We start from the raw sequence: 22,957 nt of genomic DNA on the forward strand, positions 1-22,957 counted from the left end.
AATTATAATGGCACTTGGAATATCATTTTTTTCATTTACATCTGTTTATTTATATCGACGATGCACGTTCGTCCTGAACATTTATATTCTACGTACTGAACACCTTAGTTCAACGCCACGTCAAAATTATATATTATTCACCCCCAGTGCACAAAGATGCACCAACTGCACCATTGCCATTGAAACGACCAAGGATACCCACTGTGATACCCGAATGGTTGAACTGCGCTTGGGATTCCCGGTTCGGGTACTCTCCTCGTGATCTCCCGGGGGTAGAGATGAGAGGGAGAGGGAGAGAGTGAAGAAGGGAGCGAGAGAGAGGGAGAGAAAGAAGGAGGGAGGGAGAAGAGGAGAGGGAAGAGGGAGAGGGAGGGTAAATGATGGAGGGAGGGAGGGAGAGGGAGGTTGAGAGTGAAGGAGGGAGGGAGAGGAAAGGAGGGAGGGAGGGAGAAGGAAGGAAAGAGGGAGGGAAGGGGATGGATGGATGGAGGGAGAAGAAAGGAAGGAGGGAGGGGGAGGGAGGGAGGGAGAGGGAAGGAAGGAGGGAGGAAAGGGGATGGATGGATGGAAGGAGGGAGAGAAAGGGAGCGGGAGGGAGAGAGAGGAAGTGGAGAGGGAGAGAGTAAAATAGAGGGAGTGAGGGAGGTATTTTCATCGAACAGTGATAACTACTGACCACTTTGTTAAGAAGTGGCAGACCCAATGGATATTCTCACAAATGAATGCATATTTATCATATAAAGTGGCAAATAAATGTCCATCGATCACGCAGATATTTAGATCTACCTATAATTTTGTGTAAAAACGCATCTTTAGATTTGAATATTCACTGGGTCAGCCGTAGGACTCGTCACCTCGGTAGTGTATATATAGAAGAAAAAGTGTTATGATGACAAAGCATTTTTTTCTATTTCTTTTAAAAGAATCGAAATCAGTATCTGCTAGAGATACTATATAGACATAAAAACATAAACAGCATCTACAATAACAAAGCAACAAATTATACAAGATAAACAACATAAAACAGCAACAGAACAAACAAATAACTTCAAAACATCTACAAGAACAAACATTAAACTCAAACAACAAAACAAGAACAACGAACAGACAACTTCAAAATAACAACTACAAGAACAAAAATTAAACAAAAAAATGATAACCACATCGTCATCAACAACAAAACAAACAAAATGACAGTCATGACCGCTTCTTTTCCGTTTTCTTTCGCCATTTTCTTTCGCAACACGTGACTTTACCAGCAAATTCGAATACGCGCAATTTTGTATTTCTTTCCGGAATTATACGAAAAGCAAAGGATATTTTCAGTCAAAAATGATGGAAAAAGGAAAAAGAAAAAAATCATACTTGTTCCGTGTCCCCAAAATCTTTACAATTATCGAAGGTCACCTTGGCAAAAATAAATGGAGAGCGTAATGAAAAAAATAAATATATATTTTGTGCATCATTGAACGAATATAAAAAAGGACAAATATGTTAATAATTATAAATTAATGAATATATGACTAAGTAGACAGACTCCAAGAATAATATACAATGCTAACCTTTCCACGAAATACAAATGCTCATGCAATTTTCGAGAGAGAGAGAGATGGAGATGGAGATGGAGATGGAGATGGAGATGGAGATGGAGATGGAGATGGAGATGGAGATGGAGATGGAGATGGAGATGGAGATGGAGATGGAGATGGAGATGGAGATGGAGATGGAGATAGAGATAGAGATAGAGATAGAGATAGAGATAGAGAGAGAGAGAGAGAGAGAGAGAGAGAGAGAGAGAGAGAGAGAGAGAGAGAGAGAGAGAGAGAGAAATGAGACAGGACCGAAACAGAGATAGAAACCGAGAGGTAACAGACAGACAAACAAACGGATAGAGACAAAGAAAAGAAACAGCACCACTTAGAAAAAAAAAGAAAACGAAAAGAGAAAAAACAGCTGATCCTAACCTAACTTCCCCAACGTTGCAGTATGAAATGATTCCAATAATTTCTTTCGCTGTTTCACAATATATCGATCACACACACATATCACGTGACCTTTCATTTTGCTCGTCATCTTTTGTGCCCAAATATTCCACACATTTATTTCACTTAAGGTTAAGGAAAGCGTCACGATTTTTGTGTTTCAGTTATAGGTTTAATATTTTTGTTATTGTTGTTATTATTGTTATTGTTATTATTATTATTGCTATTATTATTGTTATTATTATTGTTATTGTTGTTAGGATGATTATTATTATTGTAATTGTTGTTATTATCTTATCATTCTTGTCATTATTATCGTTGCTGTTATTATTAGTAGCAGTAGCAGTATCATTGTTAATTATAATTTCTATTACACACACACACACACACACACACAAGCACACACACACACACACACACACACACACACACACACACACACACACACACACACACACACACACACACACACACACACACACACATTCCGAAAGGACAAACGTGAAGCAGTTAAAACGGGAATTGCAATAAACAGAATCATAAAAAAATATATAACTAGTCATTACTAACGAAGTCACTCTTGAAAGTGTACGAATAGACTTGTTATTAAAAACTTTCCATCTCTTTCGCCCTTGTTACTTGATTATAGATTACTTAAATTAAATTAAATTACTTGACTACTTAAAAAGAATAATCGTGATTAATCATACCAGGAAAATATATCGTAGTAGAATTTATATAATTGTTGCTAGCCGCAGAATTCAAAATTCAATAAAGTAGTTTTTATCATTATTGTTATTGTTGTTGTTGTTATTTCTGTTATCATTATTATTAATGTTATTGTTATTATTACTGTTATCATTATTATTAATGTTATTGTTATTATCATTATTATTAACATTATCATTATTATCATTATTGTTATTATTATTATTATTATCATTACTATTGTTGTTGTTGTTACTATAATTGTTACTGTCATTGTTGTTATCATTATTATCATTACTATTATTATTGCTGCTGTTGTTACCATTATTATTATTATTGTTTTGTTGTTATTATTATCATTATCATTAGTAATTTTGCTGTTTTTATTATTGTTGTTGTTTTTGTTGAGTTATTATTATTTTCATTATTATTATCTTTATAATTGTTATTATGATATTGTTAATGTTATTGTTATTGCTATTATTATTGTTACTATTATTAGTAGTAGTAGTAGTTATTATTGTTGCTATAATAATAATGATTATTACTATTTTTATTGGAGTTGTTATCATTATCGTAAACCATTACTTATCATAGCAAAATTTATATAAATGTAACCAGCCTCCAATTTCTCTGACTTGGCGGTTGACTTATTTCACAAACAAGTTTCTGCCGAGCTCACAATGACGCTGCAAAACGTGTATCATTCTTTCCGGCTTTCTGTCTTATGCCTAATCATATATTCGTTATTCTATAATCTTCGTAAGGTAATCTGTATACGTTCGCTATATGGCACTTTCGTTTGGGTATTTTAGTGTATTATTGGTTTATGTAATGTGAAAATCATGCTGCACATTCTGGTATTGTTGGAAAAAGATGTCAAATTGCACCACACTGATACTTCCTTAAACTTTAAGTCTAATATGTACCATGAAAAAAAAACTATCAATAACGTAAAGGATTAATTATTGGAATACTCTTTTTAGTCTTTTTTCTTGCAACTTCGATATTGTTTTGTCTCCAAAATAATGTAAAGGAATTTCACGTTAATTTTGATCCCACACTGTCGAAATATTTTGATTTCCAACACCTTTCTTTTTACAGTTATGCAAATCTCCCACGAATATTTATACTTCAAAGATAACACAATATTAATAAGAAAAAAAAATAAAATTCTCGTCTCAGAACTCACGCCATCAAAGTATTTCCTTTTTTAACTTCAGAAGTTTTGAAGTAAAAAAGAAAAAAAATTATAACACTTGTCTTACCCTTCACCTTGAACAAACTGGTACCTCGAGAGTCATTTCTCATGCCCAGGTGTTTTGACATTTACTCGAGTTATTGAGTACGATAGCGAAGGCGTTATGCTACTGAAGAGAAACTAGGTACTGTGAAGAGAAAGATCTTGTTAATGTTTTGATATACAAATGATCCAAAACGTAGAATTATATCGAGTAGAACCAATAAAGAGATCCGTTAATATTTTATTTTTTTGTGTGATGAGGAGAATATGGAATGTTACACCATACCTTCATCACTTTATGGTATGGGTAATTGTGCTTTTGGCATGGTTTTATCGGGCTTTTTCCCCCGAACTTCTCGGTAAAACTGAAGGTAGTGGATTCTCTGAATTTAACATGCCTGGCTTTCCTGTCTAACATGCCTTTCTTCACATTTTGGAGGAAGGGCAGATTTAGTAGACATTACAAATCATCATGTTTTTTTTTTCACCTCGTCTGCATGTGCATTCTTAATATCCCTTCACTAAATTAAACTTCTGCATTCATCACACTTTTTACTTTCACCATCTCAGCACCGTTGTTATAAAATGCACTGAATTTTAATTTTCCGGGTTCATATTTTCTACTCCCGCTGTCTCTGCACCGTAATCGCGTACAAGTGCACCATACCATGCACTATCCTACATTTACTGAACTTTAAAACACCATATTCCATAAGTTGATCCAGTGTACCGGGCCATGACTCAGTGAGACTGCTTGCTCGCCAACAAAAGCACTGAGGGATTTCTGTCTGCTTGTATATATTTTGTATGTATGCAAGTTCGTATGTATGCACATGAGTAGGCAAATGCTGTGCGTGTGAGAGAGAGAGCGAGTGAGTGGGTGAGTGAATGTTTGTATGTGTGTGTGTGTGTGAGAGTGAGTGAGTGTGTATGTGAGTGTGTCTGTGTGTGTATGTGTGAGTGAATGAGTGAGTGTGCGTGTGTGTGAGTGAGTGAGTGAGTGAGTGTGTGTGCGTGTGTGTGTACAGGAAGTACACATGTATGAATATATGCACGCATGGAAGTAAATATCACTCATTCATATACAAACATACTTGCACATCACTAACAAGCCATCAAACAATAAAAACAAAACATCGACTTACTTAGGTATACCAAAGATCCTGAACATCTTTACCAAGGACGATGACGAAGAAAAGAAAGAAAGAATAACTTAAACAACTTAATAGATAACTTTACCGGAACAAAGGGCAAAGCATCTCCGAAAGTCACGTACAGTGTTGGTTGTAATGCTGTATTATCACTGTATTACGTTAGCTTAACCTTGCAATAAGTAAGCAATGAGAAGTCACTGTACTGAGTCCTGTGAAAATGTATAGTGTAAGAGTTTGGGAATTGTGGATGTTGAAAGTGTGTAATATAGTCTGGCCATATATTCTATAGTTTATGGTTGGCATAGTTTCATGATCACTTCATTGGATACATCAACTGATACATAAACATATATAGTTTATGTATCGGCTGTACCCTTATCCAAACTACATTTTATTTCATTGTTGTATCCGGTTCGAACCACCCCTTTCTAGGCATTCACATTTTCCTTCAAATAATATAAAAGAAATTGATATATAAATTAATGCTTTATAATTTAAATATTACATTCTCTCTCTCTTTCTCTTACTCCCTCCATCACCCCCCTCTCTCTCTTCCTCCCTCCCTCCCTCCCTCTCTCTCTCTCTCTCTCTCTCTCTCTCTTCCTCCCTCTCTCTCTCTCTACCTTCCTCCTCCCTCCCTCCCCTTTCTCTCTCTCTCTACCTTCCTTCTCTCTCTCTCTACCTTCCTCCTCTCTCTCTCTCTCTTTCTCTCTCTTCCTCCCTCCCTCTCTCGCTCTCTCCCTCCTCTCTCTCTTTTTCTCTCTCTTTCTCCCTCTCTCTCTTCCTCCCTCCCTCCTCTTTCTCTCTCTTCTTCCCTTTCTCTCTCTCTCTCTCTCTCTCCTCTCTCTCCTCTCTCTCCCTCCCTCCTCCCTCCCCCCTCTCTCTATCTCTCTCTCTCTGACATAAAATGGGGCAGATGTAAACTCGAGAAAATTTGGAAATCCCAGCCTGTCCTCTGACCCTTGGCCATGACTTGCCCATGTTCACCAACTTGCAATATATATTTTTTTCCTTAATCACGTTTCTTATAAACATCCATCTGAAATAACGAATTCAAACCCAAAAAAATATTTTACACATCACATACAGGTAAAACAGAGTTAGGTAAGTCCCTTATACCTATATCATCATTAATCGTATTTATTGTAATCATTGTTGTTGACAATTTTGCATTCATGGTCCCTCAGATGGGAGGAGCCTGAACGGGGTAGCGACGTGGCGGGTATATAAAGGGCGTGATGGCGGTGGCGTGTCAGTGTAGTGCTGTCTGTGCCGCAACCATGGTGGCTCTTGTCCTAGCAGCGGCCATAGCGACTCTCACTTCTGTCATAACCGCACAGGAACCTCCTACAGCAGGTGAGTATATTTTTTTCGCCAGCGGGTGTGCATGACAGTGAGAATCCACTTCCTGACTTCTTGGATTCTGTGGTTTTAACGGTTTTCGGAAATTAAAACCCTTTGGAATTTAGATTTAGATTTTTTAAAGTGTCTCTGTTGTTAGTGATTCAAAATCGTAAATTTTTGTAGTATTTAGTGTCACACATGATATGACCTAATTATATTATTATGTTATCTTTCGGGACAAATTTTCCCCGCCTGTTTTCTTGAGATTTTGTCTTAGATATTTTTTTCACATTTTTTCGTCTTAATGTCACATTAATCCATTCATCTCTTGTGCTTAACCAGGCGAAAAGAAAAAAAATCTTGGGTGTTTACAAATGCCGCTTGTGTCTTAATTTTACTCTTTCCATACCTTTCCTTTAGTTATTTTATTCTTCTTCCTCCTTTCTTTCGACTTTTCTCGTATTATATATATATTTTGAATCGTCTTCCTTTTTTTCCTCGTGTTTCCATCCTTTTTTTCTTCTTTTCATATTTTTTTCTTCTTCCTCTTTATATCTCTTTTTTATTGTTAACCTCTTCCTCGTTTCTTTTTCCCCTCCACTTCATCTTCATTTTTGTTTCTTGTTCCTCTTTTCATCTTTTTTTTGTCCTCTTTCTCTTTCCATTTTTTTCTTTTCAATTCCACATCTTCCTCTTCATCTTCCCTTCCCTTCCTGTGCTTTTATTATTATTATCCTTTTTTCTCTTCTTCGTAATCTATTTTCTTCTCTATTTTCCTTTATTTTCTTTCCCTTCCTTTTCCTTATTTTCATTTGTCTCCTCCTCCTCCCTTTCCTCCCTTTTCTCGTATTTCCTCTTCTTCTTCCTTCTCCGCCCCCTCTTCTTCCTCTTCTTTGTCGTCTTCCTTTTCACCTTCTTCCTCCTTTTCTCTCGTTTTCCTCCTCCTTTCCTGTCTTCCTCTTCTTCCTCCTCCTTTTCTTTCCTGTCTTCCTCTTCTTCCTCCTCCCTTTCTTATTATCCCTCGTCTTCCTCCTCCTCTTCTTCTTTCTTGTCTTCCTCTCCTTCCTCTTCCCTTACGTCGTCTTTTCTCTACCCACACATTTTCCACCTCGTCCTCCTTTTACCAACTTTACCTCCACTCTCTCTTGCACCTCCTTCTTTATTCCTCTTGCATTTCCAGTTGCAACTTTCTCCACCTCCACATGCTCATCCACTTCCACGTTCTCTTTTATATCCACTTCTACCTCCTCATTCTCTTCCGTATCCACCTCCACCCCAACCTTCTTTCTCTGCACACGCACACACATGCACACGCACACGTACACGTACACGTACACATACACGTACACATACACGTACACATACACGTACACATACACATACACGTACACATACACGGACGCGCGCACACACACACACACACACACACACACACACACACACACACACACACACACACACACACACACACACACACACACACACCAACACCCCCACACACCAACACACCAACATCCCCACACACCAACATCCCCACACACCAACACCCCCACACACCAACACCCCCACACACCAACACCCCCACACACCAACACCCCCACACACCAACACCCCCACACACCAACACCCCCACACACCAACACCCCCACAAACCAACACCCCCACACACCAACACCCCCCCAAACAAGCTACAATAACCAAATATACCAATAATATAAATGAAAATGATAAACCAATAAAAAAAAAACACCATTTCTCTCCAACAGGTTCGAACTGTTACCGAAAATGCGTTCCTGGGGACAGGAGGCTCTGCCACTTCACCTTCGAGGTCCATCCTTATCAGACTATGTCCAGGTAATTAATAGGAAAAAGAAAGAAAGAAAGAAAGGAAAAGCGAATAAAAGGAAAAGAAAAGAAAAGTAAAAAAGGGAAAAGAAAAAATGTCCAGGTAATTAATAGGAAAAAGAAAGAAAAAAAGGAAAAGCGAAAAAAAGGAAAAGAAAAAAAAGTAAAAAAGGGAAAAGCAAAAAAAAAAAAGAAGAAAAAAGGCAAAAGAAAAAAAAAACAATAAAAAGAAATAAAAAAATAAAAATAGGAAGAAAAGTGTCTTGTAGAAATATGGATATTATGCGAGTATATAAATGCCAGAGACAAGAAATTTGGAGGTATTTATAATGATGGTATTCAAGTTTTCGTTTTTTATGAAACCATGTCCGGGTAATATAAAAAAAGAGAAAGTAACAAAAAATGAGAAGATATTTTCTTGAGGTTTATTGATATATGTTATGAAGACGTTATTGTTTTCTAATTTTCTCTCTCTGTTTCTGTGAATCTAGTTCGCTAACTTGTTCTGCTGTTCACGCGATGTTACGTAACTGAGTTCGATGCCCACGCCTTATACTTTGGCATGTGGTCCGTTTGCATTGCAAATTGTACATGAATATATGCATGTGATACGTTGAACGATACAGTAAGAACAAACTCTAAATTCTAATTACTTTCAACTCGTAGGTACTTTGTTCCAGGGCCAAATATGCTAATTTGACCCTTACAAATTGTCGTATGTAGATGATAAATAACGATCTTAAATTTCGTTCTTTAAAAGTTATTGTGACGTGTAAATACTTATACTGAGCCAAGAAACGATCTTAAATTTCGTTCTTAAAAAAATATTGTAACGTGTAAATATTTATACTGAGCCAAATAACGATCTTAGATTTCGTTCTTAAAAAGTTATTGTAACATGTAAGTACCATTGCTGTATCTTCTTTGAACAACTAGATACAGTAAGTTACAAATGTACGCAAAAAAGTGACTTTGTAGCCTGAGGAATCATTAACCTTACAAATAAAAATTAATTAATTAATTAAATTGAATAAATTAACGCCTCCCCCCCCCCCCGTAAAAAAATAATAGTAATAGATAATTAAAATCGGGTTCTACGTGACAGCTAACGTGCTTCATAGAATGGCCATTAACAATCGAGGAAAAAACGGAATTAATTGAATTTCAGAAGATTTTGCTTGCGTTCCGACCTTGAAATGCGCACGTGCATGACCCTGGCAAGTTTTTTTTTTTTTTTTTTTTTTTTTTAAAGAAAATGTACACATGAAATAAAGAATGTACACGTTGGTAAGAAGATTGTGCAAGTGGGATCACGTACAAACAGCAAAGTTAGCAGACTGGCGTAAAAGCGTGTCGGGATAATGGAATAAAACGATTATAAAAAATATTGATCGAAGTCGATATTATCAAAAAAGTACAAGAAATATTCCATATATATATTTTTCTCTCTTTCGCTTATCCTTTGTTTCTTCTCTATTTGTTTACATTGAATTTGTAGAAAATTAGGAACAATTAAGAAAAGACTAAATAGATTTTATCCCCTTAGTTCTAAATCTGTTTGTTTATTTATTTATCCACTAATTTACCTATTTCCTCTTACTTAAGGCATGATTGTTACCTGTTTATTAGCTAATTTGCCAATTCCTCCTTTCTCGGGACGTGTTCGTTTCTCATTTCATATGTCTATTCTTGATTCCTCTCTATTTTCTCTTCCTCAAGGCGTGTTTTTGCTCCCAATGTATTTATTCAATCCATGTTTCCCATCAATTTAATCCTCTCTTCCCACCTATTCATCTATCTATTCCCATCTATTCATTCAGTCTATGCTTCCCCACCTATTTATCAATCTATTTATTCACTAATTCGCCCATTTCCTCCTCCTCCGGGCGTGTTTTTCCTCCCAATCCATTTATTCAAACCGTTTCCCATCAATTTATTCTTTTATTCCCACCTATTTATCTATCTATTCCCATCTATATATTCAGTCTATGCTTCCCCACCTATTTATCGATCTATTCACTAATTCCCCCATTTCCTCTTCCATGTTTCTCATCAATTCATTCCTCCATTCCCACCTATTCATCTATCTATTCCCATCTATTCATTCAGTCTATGCTTCCCCACCTATTTATCGATCTATTCACTAATTTGTCCATTTCCTCTTCCTCAGGGCGTGTCACAACTGCCCACCTATTTATCTATTCCCATCTATTCATTCAGTCTATGCTTCCCCACCTATTTATCAATCTATTTATTCACCAATTCGCCCATTTCCTCCTCCTCAGGGCGTGTCCCACCTATTTATCAATCTATTCACCAATTCGCCCATTTCCTCTATTTCGCCCATTTCACCTATTTATCAATCTATTTATTCACCAATTCGCCCATTTCCTCTTCCTCAGGGCGTGTCACAACTGCCCAAGAAATGCGTCTGACTGCTCTCTACCTGACTGCGTGCCCGGTGACGGCGTGCAACGGAGAATCATCGCTATCAACAAACAGATGCCAGGACCTCCTATTCAGGTATATATATATTTTGATATTGTGGGGGGAAGGGCGTGTGAGGGGGGGGGAGGGGGAAGGACGAGTGAGGGGGGGGGGAAGGTGTGTAGGGGGTGGGATGTGGGGGGTTTGGGTGTGGGGGGAAGGGAAGGTGGGGTTTTATGTTTGTTGGGGGAGGGGGGAGGGGAGGTGGACCTCCTATTCAGGTATATATATTTTTTGATGTTGTGGGGGGGAGGGTGTGTGAGGGGGGGGGGGAAGGGCGTGTGAAGGGGGAAAGGTGTGTAGGGGGTGGGATGTGGGGGGTTTGGGTGTGGGGGAAGGGAAGGAGGGGTTTTATGTTTGTTGGGGGATGGGGAAGGGGGGAGGGGAGGTGGACCTCCTATTCAGGTATATATATTTTTTGATGTTGTGGGGGGGAGGGTGTGTGAGGGGGGGGGAAGGTGTGTAGGAGGGGGATGTGGGGGTTTTGGGTGTGGGGGGGGAAGGAGGGGTTTTATGTTTGTTGGGGGAGGGGGGAGGGGAGGTGGACCTCCTATTCAGGTATATATACTTTTGATGTTGTGGGGGGAAGGGCGTGTGAGGGGGGGGGGGGGAAGGTGTGTAGGAGGGGGATGTGGGGGTTTTGGGTGGGGGGGGAAGGAGGGGTTTTATGTTTGTTGGGGGAGGGGGGAGGGGAGTTGGACCTCCTATTCAGGTATATATATTTTTTGATGTAGGGGGAAGGGCGTGTGAGGGGGGGAAGGTGTGTAGGGGGTGGGATGTTGGGGGTTTGGGTGTGGGGGGAAGGTGGGGTTTTATGTTTGTTGGGGGAGGGGGGAGGGGAGGTGAACCTCCTATTCAGGTATATATATTTTTGATATTGTGGGGGGAGGGGTGTGTGAGGGGGGGAGAGAAGGTGTGTAGGGGGTGGGATGTGGGGGTTTTGGGTGTGGGGTAGGGGGTGGGGGGAAGGGAAGGAGGGGTTTTATGTTTGTTGGGGGAGAGGGGAGGGGAGGTTTTGTGTGTGTGGGTGTGTGGGTGCGTGCGTGTGTGCGTGTGTTTACCAATAAGCGAGCATATATATGTGTGTGTGTATAAATAAGATAGAGATAGATAGAGATAGATAATTAGATAGATACATACATATATTACGGCCTAGAAACCGTAATATATACAATCATTCACCTCTTCAAAAATCTCTCACAAAAAAAAAGAAAAAAGAAAAAGCCAATTCAAAGCCCGATCTCACAAAATATAAGTAAAGTACAAAAAAAAAATAAAAAAAAACAAACAAACTCAAAGCCCCAGACACAACCTAGGAATTCCCTGTGGATTTACCCTCCTGAAGGCACCCTCGGATATGCTTTCATGCACCGAAATAGCATTTTGAAATATAAAGAAACAAGGAAAAGATTAAAAGAAGAGAAATCTCAAGCCTTGTTTAACGAGAGGACAAGACCATAATCATAACAGGTTATCGTGTTCTTAGGCTGTTCATTTTATTTGGTCTCCGGGAAAAAAGAAAAATTGAAGGACGTACGAAACGGGATAGTCATGGTATGACTTGTGAGAGAACGGGAAGTAGAGATGGCCTAAGACGTCAGCACACGCACGCACACACGCGCGCACACAAGCACACGCACACGCGCGCACGCACACACACGCGAACAAGCACACACACGCACACACACGCGAACAAGCACACACACGCACACACACACGCACACACATACACACACACGCACACACGCACGCACACACACACGCGCGCATACACACACGCGCGCATACACACACGAGCACACACACACGCACACACACACACACACACACACACACACACACACACACACACACACACACACACACACACACACACACACACACACACACACACACACACACACACACATATGTGTCTGTATATATACATTTTTTATATATTTCTGCGTTTGTGTGTGCAGAGAGAGAAAGAAAGAAAAGGGATACACAGAAAGGAGAATGAACCTGCATTTAGGACCTGTTCGGAAAGCACAAACAGGCCATCATTTTTTTCCTAGAAGCAGAGGAGGGGGGAGGGGGAGGGGCAAAGACGGAGGAAATACCGTGGACGAGATAACGAAAAAAAAAATGGCGTAAAAGATAGATAAGGAAGAAGTAGAAATAAGGAAGCGGAAAGAATTGAAATTGAGAAAATAGACACAAAAAAGATAACTGTATTTGGGTTTATGTTTCAACTGTCTTGAGCTTGCTTGATTTTTACTTCCTGGACGCTATGAACGGACAGGTGGCATCGCAGCTGGCCTTCTGTGTGCGTGTGTGTGCATACATACATACATGCACTTATGCTTACATCCGCATAAACGCACACTCAAACGCGCGCGGGCGCACACACACACACGCACACAAACGGACACACATATACATATACATATATATACATACACACACATATATACATATATATATATATATATATATATATATATATATATATATATATATATATATATATGAGAGAGAGAGAGAAAGGGTTTATTTAACATTACAGTTTGGCTATTACCCATCATCTTTATTCTCATTCTTACACACCTCACCAATCTCAATATCACCCAAACCACATCTCACTTCATAACCCACTCAACCCCCCCCCTTCACCCAACCCATCCCCCCCCCACCCCTCGCTCCACAATACCACCCCTTCCCCCTCCCCCACCCACCCCACCCCATCCCCCGCACGTAAATAAAAAAAAACTTTCCTCCAACTCCTCAGGTATGTGAAGGAGACACGATCGTCGTGGATGTGAAGAACCTCCTTCCCGACGGCGGCTTGACAGTCCACTGGCACGGCTTGACAATGCTCGGGGGAATCCGCGATGGCATCCAGTACCCGAGCACGCCCCACATGGATGGCACTCCGGGTATCACGCAGTGCCCCATCCACTTCGGGGGCTCGTTCAGATACACCTTCTACGCCCTTAATCCTGGGACTCACTGGTATCACGCCCATACAGGTAAGGAGGGTTGGTGAGGGTGGGTGGCGGAGTGGGGCGTGGGTGGGGTGGGTGGCGGAGTGGGGCGTGGGTGGGGTGGGTGGCGGAGTGGGGCGTGGGTGGGGTGAGGTGTTGGTATGTAGGTGTGTGGGTGTGTGGTTGTATATGTGTAGATATAGGAGTGGATAGATGTATGGGTGCGGATACAGTTATAGATGTAGGTGTAGATACAGATAAGCACAAACACACGCACACACAAACAAACACACACGCATACACACACAACACATATACACACTTACACAAAACCCCTCATACACAGACAGACACACAAACAACACAAAACACATACACCCTCCCCCCACACACAACACACATACACCCACACACACATACAACACACATACACCCCCTCCCCCCACCCGCACACACAACCCACCCACCAGAAGACCACAACAGACAATAAAAATACACACACATATATATATATATATATATATATATATATATATATATATATATATATATATATATATATATATACATATAAGGAAAAAAATATATCTGTTCCTAACCTCATCGAAATTCCTAACCCAGAATGCTACGCAAAAAAAAAAAAAATAAAAAAAAATAAATAAATAAAAAAATAATAATAATAATATTCAAAGAAAAAAAATCCTAAATCCCTAACCTCTCCCTCCTGCAGGATTCCACCGCGCCGACGGTGTCCTCGGAGCCATCGTCATCCGTCAGCCACCGGGGAAGGACCACGCGACGGGCCTCTACGACTACGATCTGCCGCAGCACACGATGGTGGTGAGTTTTTGTTATTATTGTTGTTATCATTGCTGTTGTTATTGTTTTTTGTTGTTGTGACCGTTGTGACCATTTCTGTTATTTTTATTGTTGTTATTGCTGTTATTATTATTTTTGTCATTGTTGTTGTTATTGTTTTATTATTGTTTTGATATTGTTATTATTGTTTTGTTATTATTATTATCATTACCTTTGCGCTGGTTAGTTAGTTTGTTCGTTGGTTAGCAGAATAACTCAAAAAGTTATGATCAAATTTTTTAAAATCTCATTTTATTTATTTATTTTATTTTATTTATTTATTTATTACCAAAAACGTGTCTTAACCTAACTTAGGTCCGGATCCAAGGATTTTTTTTAGATTGCTTCAGTTACCCCTATTGCCTTGCCGGAGGTATGTGCTCACTGAGTACTTGTAGTTATTATTATTATTATAAATATAACTATTGCTGTGGTTATTATTGTTGTTATAACAATCATTATTAACATTTCATTTAATAATCATTATTTTTGTTTTAGTGTTCTCGTTCATGTCGCTTTGGAATCTTTGTCGTGTAGGCTTTAACTTATATAAATATATTATGTTCAGGTCATGGAGTTCATTAGATTTCGCTTCTTGTATTAGTCACGAAACTGTTTACATCGACTGGAAATTTCTGTCCCATAACCTCTTTATAGTCAATTTTCCTGTCCTATTTTTCACTTCCTTCCGATGCTTGTATTAGTCGCGCATTTTTTTTTATTTATTTTTGTTTTGTTTTGTTTGTTTACTTATCCCTGTCATCCCCCCTCACCATACTTATCACCAATTAATAATTTCATCCATTCATCAGATCCACGACTGGCTACACATGCCCACTGAGGATAAATTCGTGTTGAGACACCATGGCGGCGGCGACGACTTCCCGGAATCCATGTTGATCAACGGACTCGGACCCCACCAGGTGAGGCTTCGAAATGTGCCGGTGGAGCGCCGACATAAAACGAAATATTTTAATAGCGCTATATGACCTTTGTTGTATAGCACGTTTGTTTAGAATATTTAAAATTATGTAACGAAATAAGCTATGCGTTATGGGAAGTGTATAACGTATTGAAACCTACAATGTATAGTGTTCTTTAACGTTCAAATTTAATTTTATTAACTTATATTCCTTGCTCAGTATCCTATATACTTTTAGATTTTTTTCTGGAAACGTATGTTCTTCAGTAAATTGTGTTGGAAATATTTTTTGAAAGACAGAAAGTTAGGTTAGAGGTGAAAAATCCATAGATGAAGAGATAAATACACAGACAGAGAAGCGGATATATATGATAAGAGAGAGAGAGCGAGAGCGAGAGCGAGAGCGAGAGCGAGAGCGAGAGCGAGAGAGAGAGAGAGAGAGAGAGAGAGAGAGAGAGAGAGAGAGAAGAAAATTAAATGAAAGACAGAGAAAAGAAATATAACTGAATAACTCCTTACAGAATATCGCCGCCACACCCACTTCTGCCGCCATGCCTTACAAGCGGTTCAAGGTGTCGCCAGGTGAGTTATTTTATCTAATTAATATACTAACGCCATGGATCAGTGGGAGTTATTATTGAATAATTGATAAAAAATAGTATATAGATAAAGTCAGATCAAAATGTTGCTAAACAAGATAAAATCAGAATGTTCATACATGAAAAAAAAGTAAAAAGTAAAAAAAAATAAGATAGAATATAACCAAAACATTAATAAACACACTAAAAAAACTGCTTACAAATAAGAAAAAAATAAATCCATCAATACTCAAAACAGCCGAACAACCCCTGTATCCACACTAACTATCCCATCTCCATCTTTTTAACACAGGAGCGAGGTACCGTTTCCGCATCATCAACACGGGCATCCTCAACTGTCCCATCACAGTCCACATCGACGAACACCAACTTACCGTTATCGCGACAGATGGTAACCCCGTTGTGCCCACGAATGCCTCCTCTGTTGTCGTTTATTCAGGTGAGGGTCGTTTCTGGTGTGTTTGTGTTTTTGTTTCATCGTCTCCGTGAAGTTGTCGTTTTATTTATTTATTTTGCGGGGGAGGATTGTGTTTTGTTTGTACGCTGTCCAATGTTGGGAAAGGGAGATGTGGCAACTCATGTTGGGTTCTGGAGTGCTCCGATTGGTTCAATCTCCTTTAAGAAAAATAATAATGGGGTGACGAAGGCAGATTTCCATGAAGACAATATAAAGCAGTGTATAAAACGATCGAAATTACAAAATATATGTAAGAGGAAATATTATGTATCAGTTGATAAAGAAACGAAAATAGAAGTGGCGAATCAGAGTATTCCAATGTCCAGTGCTGAGTTGCCAGTTTTTGTTTATTCTGAGATTAAACGTACCTTAAGTTTTTATTATAATTATCATTTTTTATTTGTATATCTACTGAGATGGATTTTATTTCATGGCATAATCTGTAGTCAGATTCCCTAAATTAATGTCTATTATAATACAAAGGACAAAACTAAACAACATTATATAACATCTCATTTCCTCTTCAACAGGCGAGAGATGGGACGTGATTGTCAAAACCGAAAACACCAAAGTTGGAACCTTCTGGATCAGTTTCATGGGCGGCGTAGACTGTGCCCCGTCCTCTGCCCACCAGTTTGCGCTGTTCGAGTACGAGCAGGTGGGCCAGTTCTACAAGACCCCGGCGTACGTGAAGCAGCAGGATGGACAGCAGGAGATCCCGGACAGTGTTCTGCTTCGCCACATGCCCCCCAAGCCCGTGTACACAGAGGCTCCTCCAGCCGGCGTTGTAAGTTGTGTTGCGCATTCGAAGTGTTCTTTCAAGTTCAGAATTGGATTTCATTACTTTTTTTTTTACTTTAAATGTCTTTCTTTTTGTCTGCTTAAAGAACTGGATTATATATATATATTTTTTACTATGAATGCCTTTCTTTTCGTCTGTTTAAAGAACTGGATTTCATTACTTCTTTACTCTGAATGTCTTTCTTTTCGTCTGCTTAAAGAACTGAATTTGATGACTTCTTTACTTAAGTGTCGAGTGTAATCGTCTTATCCAGTTTAAAAATAACTGGATTTATTACTTACATACTAGACTGTTTTATGCCAAGGACAAAAGAGAGGGAAATATGAAAATCTGCTGACCTTTTGACAACATTCAGCTCAAATGGATTTTACTACATCTCTTCTAGACTTTTCCATGATTATGCCAGAAAATAAGTAAATAAAAAACTATCAATTGAACTTCTTGATAGCATTCAACTTAAGATCCCCCTTCTTCTTTCCAGCAAGTGAACAGCATCAACAGCGCATGTTACGATGACCTGATCTGCGTGGCTGGCCTGAGGTCACCGGTGCCAATGCCCGAAGTGCTGAGGACGCCGAGAGCCAACTTCACGTTCTATTTGGCCTTTGAGATGAGACAGATCCACAATGCTCATTTCTACTCTCGTGCCTTCTACAATTTCGAATCAGGTGAATATGTGTGAAGGTTTTTATTTTAACTGCTTCCCAAAAGTAGATGAGATAGAGATGAGATTTCCGTCGGATGATGAATTAAGTGGATGAGATTAAAAAACTGGGTCTTGCACTAATGCCTTTGTGAGTGCTTCTTGTCACATATTGTTCATGGTACACACACACACACACACACACACACACACACACACACACACACACACACACACACACACACACACACACACACACACACACACACACACACACACACACACACACACACACACACATATATATATAATAATTATTGAACACATTATCACACTCTTCTTTCGATATAGAAAGCTATATATAAACACATATAAACTATATATATATAATTTGATACATAAACGCAGTCTTTTTTCGGCATACACATCTCCTTGAAGAAAAAACCGTAACACACCTTACTCTCGCTATACAAAACTCCTGGAACACCACCTCACCACACTCACCTTTCTTCATCTTCAGCGGACGAGGACCAGCAGATCCCAACGCCACAAGTTAACAACCTCTCCTTCGTCGGACCGTCCACGCCCCTGCTGCTGAGTGGCGGCCGCTACGACACCCGTGTTTGCTCGCTCGAAAATCCGATTCCCGGACGAAGCTGCCACGACGACTACTGCGAGTGTCTTCATATGTATCACGTGCCCTTGGGAGCCACTGTGGAGATGGTGTTCATAGACGAAGGTAAAAGCGGCCTTCTTCGGGTGTCTCCTTGAATATATGAAACATAATTTGATTTGTTTTTAATGTTTTAAAATTTGGATTCCACAATGTATTCGTCGGCGATGTCCTTAGTTGTTGACGCGGTAGATAATTTTGAATTCGGGGAATATCCTCAGAGATATGTTTGTCTTTTTTGTGCTCTGGTTTTATTGGGTCTTTGGGTCTTGTATTTATTATATACGTGGTTTTACGTGGCTTAAGAGCTTGAAAAGGGGAAAAAATATCTGGTTCATGGGTTATGGACACAAGGTAAAAAATCAACTCTGTAACGTGTGTACGCATCCCCCCCTTTTCACTGTGGTTATGTTTTATCTCCTATTTTCCAAATATTTTTTACACCTCCAATTCCTTCCCAATATCAAAACAAGCATCTTCATTCCACACATCGAATGCTGCCTCGTGGATCCATACGAATGATTACAGGTTAATGGCACCGTTAAAATAACACTTTCCTTCCAGGCCAACACGGTGACGAGAACCATCCCATTCACTTACACGGACACCACTTCTGGGTGGTTGGCATGGACCGCCCTAACGACGTGGTTGGGGCAGCCATTACGAGGGACGAGGTAAGGCCTCAAGTGTGAAATGCCTTTTTTTTAGATTTAGATTTAGAGCATTTTTAGATATCTGGATTATCTCCTTTAAGAAATGTCTTGGTTTAAAAAAATATATCTGTTATTTCTGCTGGCTAAAATATACGTCTGTTATTTCTACTGGCTAAAATATCTAATATACCTACTGGCTAAAATATTTATCTGTTATTTCTACTGGGTAAAATATCTAATATATCTACTGGCTAAAATATATATCTGTTATTTCTACTGGGTAAAATATTTATCTGTTATTTCTACTGGGTAAAATATCTAATACATCTACTGGCTAAAATATACGTCTGTTATTTCTACTGGGTAAAATATCTAATATACCTACTGGCTAAAATATATATCTGTTATTTCTACTGGGTAAAATATCTAATATATCTACTGGCTAAAAACGTGTTATTTCCACAGGTCATTAATTTGGACAGGTCAGGACAGTTAATGAGAAACTTCTACCACCCAGTGCGAAAGGACACAGTTACTATCCCTGATGGAGGCTATACCGTTGTTCGATTCATTGCAGATAATCCAGGTGAGACGCTTATGAAAACGTTGTGAATTATGTAGGCAAAGTTGTGTCTCTTTCCTCCCCTCCTCCCTCTCATTGTCTGTCTCTTTCTAGCTAATTATGTCTGCCTGTCTCTCACTCTCTCGCTTTAGGAATTTATCCAGGAAAATTCTCGGATTTCCTCAGTGACCATGCAGGTTTTAATTTTGTTTTACTCTCATTGTAATGTATTAGTTTAGCTTTCAGTGCAGTCACAGTCGATATGAACAGATCATGGCGAACCTGAAACTCCTCTCAGTGTAAGAAATTTATTCCAGGATGTGGTAATAACATCTCGTTTTACTGAACATTTCTTTTAAAAATTATTAAATCTTTGGATCACTTGCTGTAGTCCTAGATCCGCGTATCAGATTGCATATGCCAGATGCATTGATGACAATTTTAGAGGAAAGTGTGGATAAAATACTGGGTAACGATTTTTATAATGTGGAAACAAAATTGTAATGTTTCCATCATCACACATTCAAAATATAGGTTCTTTGTTATACTTCATACCATATTTCAGCATCGAGGGACACATTTGTGCCGTAGAAAAATATTTTAAATAACACGTAAGAACCCTGTCATGGCTAAGAAAAAAAAATTAGCGAAAGGAAAATATTAAACATAGTAACAACTCGTTTTACAATCATTGAAGCAACATATTACTTCCCTCGTAACACAAGACACTAGTTAAAAATCGATCACACGCCTAGTTTACGAGCACCAGACATACTTATAACCAACAACCATCTCTCGCAACAAGCAGTTTCCAGTGCCTCTACAGCCTTTGAAAGCCTCACGGAGTTCCCTTACATAGGCAGCGACCTCAAGTAACTTTAGCCTCGCGGTTGAGGTCAGATCGGCGAAAGCAGACGGAGGCACGTCGGCTTGTGGTCACAGATTCGTTAATTACTGGCTGAAAATTGAGTCTGGAGAGAAACGATTTGATACTAAATCCGTTTTTGTCTATATTTCTTCAATGGTTGACTGTATGTCTGTCTTTGATTGGGTGTTAAGGACAGTTTATCATGGACGGTTAGATCGTAGAGAACGTCAATACTTATGCATGGTTTGTAAAGCATTATGAAAGGCGTTTATTAAAACAAGCAAGCAAGAACTACGTAACCACTTGACCAGAATATCTCTTGGTTGTGATCCCTCTGGTGTAGAGCTTGCAAAAAAAATCACCCAACTCTTTATCTTTGAAGGTTTGAATATCTTCCAGGTATTGATTACGTTTTATCTTGCTTTGTCATTGTACCTTTGTCATTCTGTATGCTTCGAACGCTTGCTTTATGAATCAGAGCAAACATACCATCATTTGCAGGTACATATCCATGAAGTAAATATACCAATCTATTCTAATATTCTTTCCATTTGACCAACATCTAAAGTATAACAATATCTGACGTTTCTTTCCCAACTCCACAGGGTACTGGTTAATGCACTGTCACCTCATTTTCCACTCTGCGGCCGGAATGGAAGTGGTTTTCAAGGTCGGGGAAGTGACCGACATCCCTCCGTCTCCACCTGGCTTCCCTTCCTGCGGGAACTTCAAATACCATGGCCTCTGAACACTCGCGGGAACTTCAAATACCATGGCCTCTGAACATTCGCGAGAACTTCAATTTCTTGACCTCTGAACATTCGCGAGAACTTCAATTTCTTGACCTCTAAACACTCGCGAGAACTTCAGTCCCTTGACCTCTGAACTTTCGCGAGAACTTCAATTTCTTGACCTCTAAACACTCGCGAGAACTTCACTCTGACCTCTGAACATTCGCGTGAACTTCACTCTGACCTCTGAACACTCTCGAGAACTTCAAAATCCCTTGACCTCTGAACACTCTCGTGAACTTCACTCTGTTCTCCTACACGCCCAACACCCACGAACTCGAAAGGGTTTTTTCCCTAATCTGCTGTGGGTATTTGATCTCTTTGACCTGATCCTCGGGGTGGATAGACAGATTTTTTTTAACATTCCAATCTATTGGTACTGGACCCTTGATCACCTCTGGAGGGTGGTCTGTGATAATTCCAAGAAGATATTTCGAGACTATTTTTTTCTTTATGGCATTACCTGAAGACAGATAGTTTATTTAGTGTATGATTCGTTCCTTGATGTTATTTTGAGTCGATTGTGTCTGTATATAGTACTGATGATTCTGTTAAATATAAAATATTGTCAGTATTCGGAGTGTTCTTATGGACTTTTCAATAAGCTTATATTCAAGATGGAATTATGAAAAAAAATATTGTACAGTGTCTTTTTTGGGGCCACCGGCCTATAAGAGTCTCTCTTCCTACAGGAAATGCTTGTGAAAATGAAACAGTCATGTGGTTAAGATAGTGATTTATTTTACAGTGAAACTCTAATCGAACTAAAATTACCAATGATAAAGAAACAAACTGACCCACAAAAACTAACCATTCCTGGAAAAATAATAATTCGATGAAAAAACATGGAAACGAAAATTTGATTCCTGAAAAGAGAGAGAGAAAAAAATCGATGCCAGAATATGAAAACGGAAAATATGATTCCTGAAAGAGAACATTCGATGCCAGAAAATGAAAATTAAGATATGATTATCGAATAGCCTTTAGTAATTAAGAATTGGCATCGTGAACAAACGTTTCTAGGTAATAAGTAATAGAGTGGCTGGAGAAGACTCGGAATCTGTAAATTTCGTGTTGATATTAGTCAGATCTTTTTACGTGTGTGTATATCTCGCATAATAAAATGACATTTAGGTGCTAAAACCGACTGTTTAAAAGGTGCTCTCTGTAGATGCAATCTCCCAAGAAAACGAGTGGTATGTGGGAGCCTTTTTTAATGTTAACTAAGAGTGATTATGATTTTCTTGTGTTTTAATAAAAGGAAAAAAAATCAACCAAATGTAATTTTACTTTAGATAAGTGTTTCTATCCTTTTGTAAGAGTATGATATGTTGGGGAAACTGCAAAAGCGGTTGTGGGATGAATCAAAGGAATTATGGTTCTTTAGGCCTACCAAAACG

General features: G+C 39.0%; 1 protein-coding gene across 5 annotated transcripts in view; it reads left to right on the top strand.

Moving 5' to 3' along the window:
• Positions 1-22,492, top strand: part of LOC113802330 (uncharacterized) — a 47,953-nt gene extending 25,461 nt beyond the window's left edge. For 2 of the 5 annotated variants that reach the window (XM_070129731.1, XM_070129739.1), the window contains exons 2-15: positions 6,275-6,443; positions 8,198-8,285; positions 10,679-10,799; positions 13,534-13,774; positions 14,460-14,569; positions 15,400-15,510; positions 16,031-16,091; positions 16,401-16,547; positions 17,096-17,352; positions 17,849-18,035; positions 18,531-18,749; positions 19,248-19,357; positions 19,802-19,922; positions 21,372-22,492. In XM_070129731.1, the coding sequence (XP_069985832.1) occupies positions 6,326-6,443; positions 8,198-8,285; positions 10,679-10,799; positions 13,534-13,774; positions 14,460-14,569; positions 15,400-15,510; positions 16,031-16,091; positions 16,401-16,547; positions 17,096-17,352; positions 17,849-18,035; positions 18,531-18,749; positions 19,248-19,357; positions 19,802-19,922; positions 21,372-21,514 (2,034 nt within the window). In that variant the 5' untranslated portion in view covers positions 6,275-6,325 and the 3' untranslated portion in view covers positions 21,515-22,492. The remainder of the gene's footprint in view (positions 1-6,274; positions 6,444-8,197; positions 8,286-10,678; positions 10,800-13,533; positions 13,775-14,459; positions 14,570-15,399; positions 15,511-16,030; positions 16,092-16,400; positions 16,548-17,095; positions 17,353-17,848; positions 18,036-18,530; positions 18,750-19,247; positions 19,358-19,801; positions 19,923-21,371) is intronic. The other 3 variants (XR_011399046.1, XR_011399047.1, XM_070129755.1) reach the window with 3 other exon arrangements.
• Positions 22,493-22,957: the final 465 nt, after the last annotated feature.

The sequence above is a fragment of the Penaeus vannamei genome, chromosome 2 (genome assembly GCF_042767895.1).
Source record: "Penaeus vannamei isolate JL-2024 chromosome 2, ASM4276789v1, whole genome shotgun sequence".
NCBI classification, from domain to species: domain Eukaryota; kingdom Metazoa; phylum Arthropoda; class Malacostraca; order Decapoda; family Penaeidae; genus Penaeus; species Penaeus vannamei.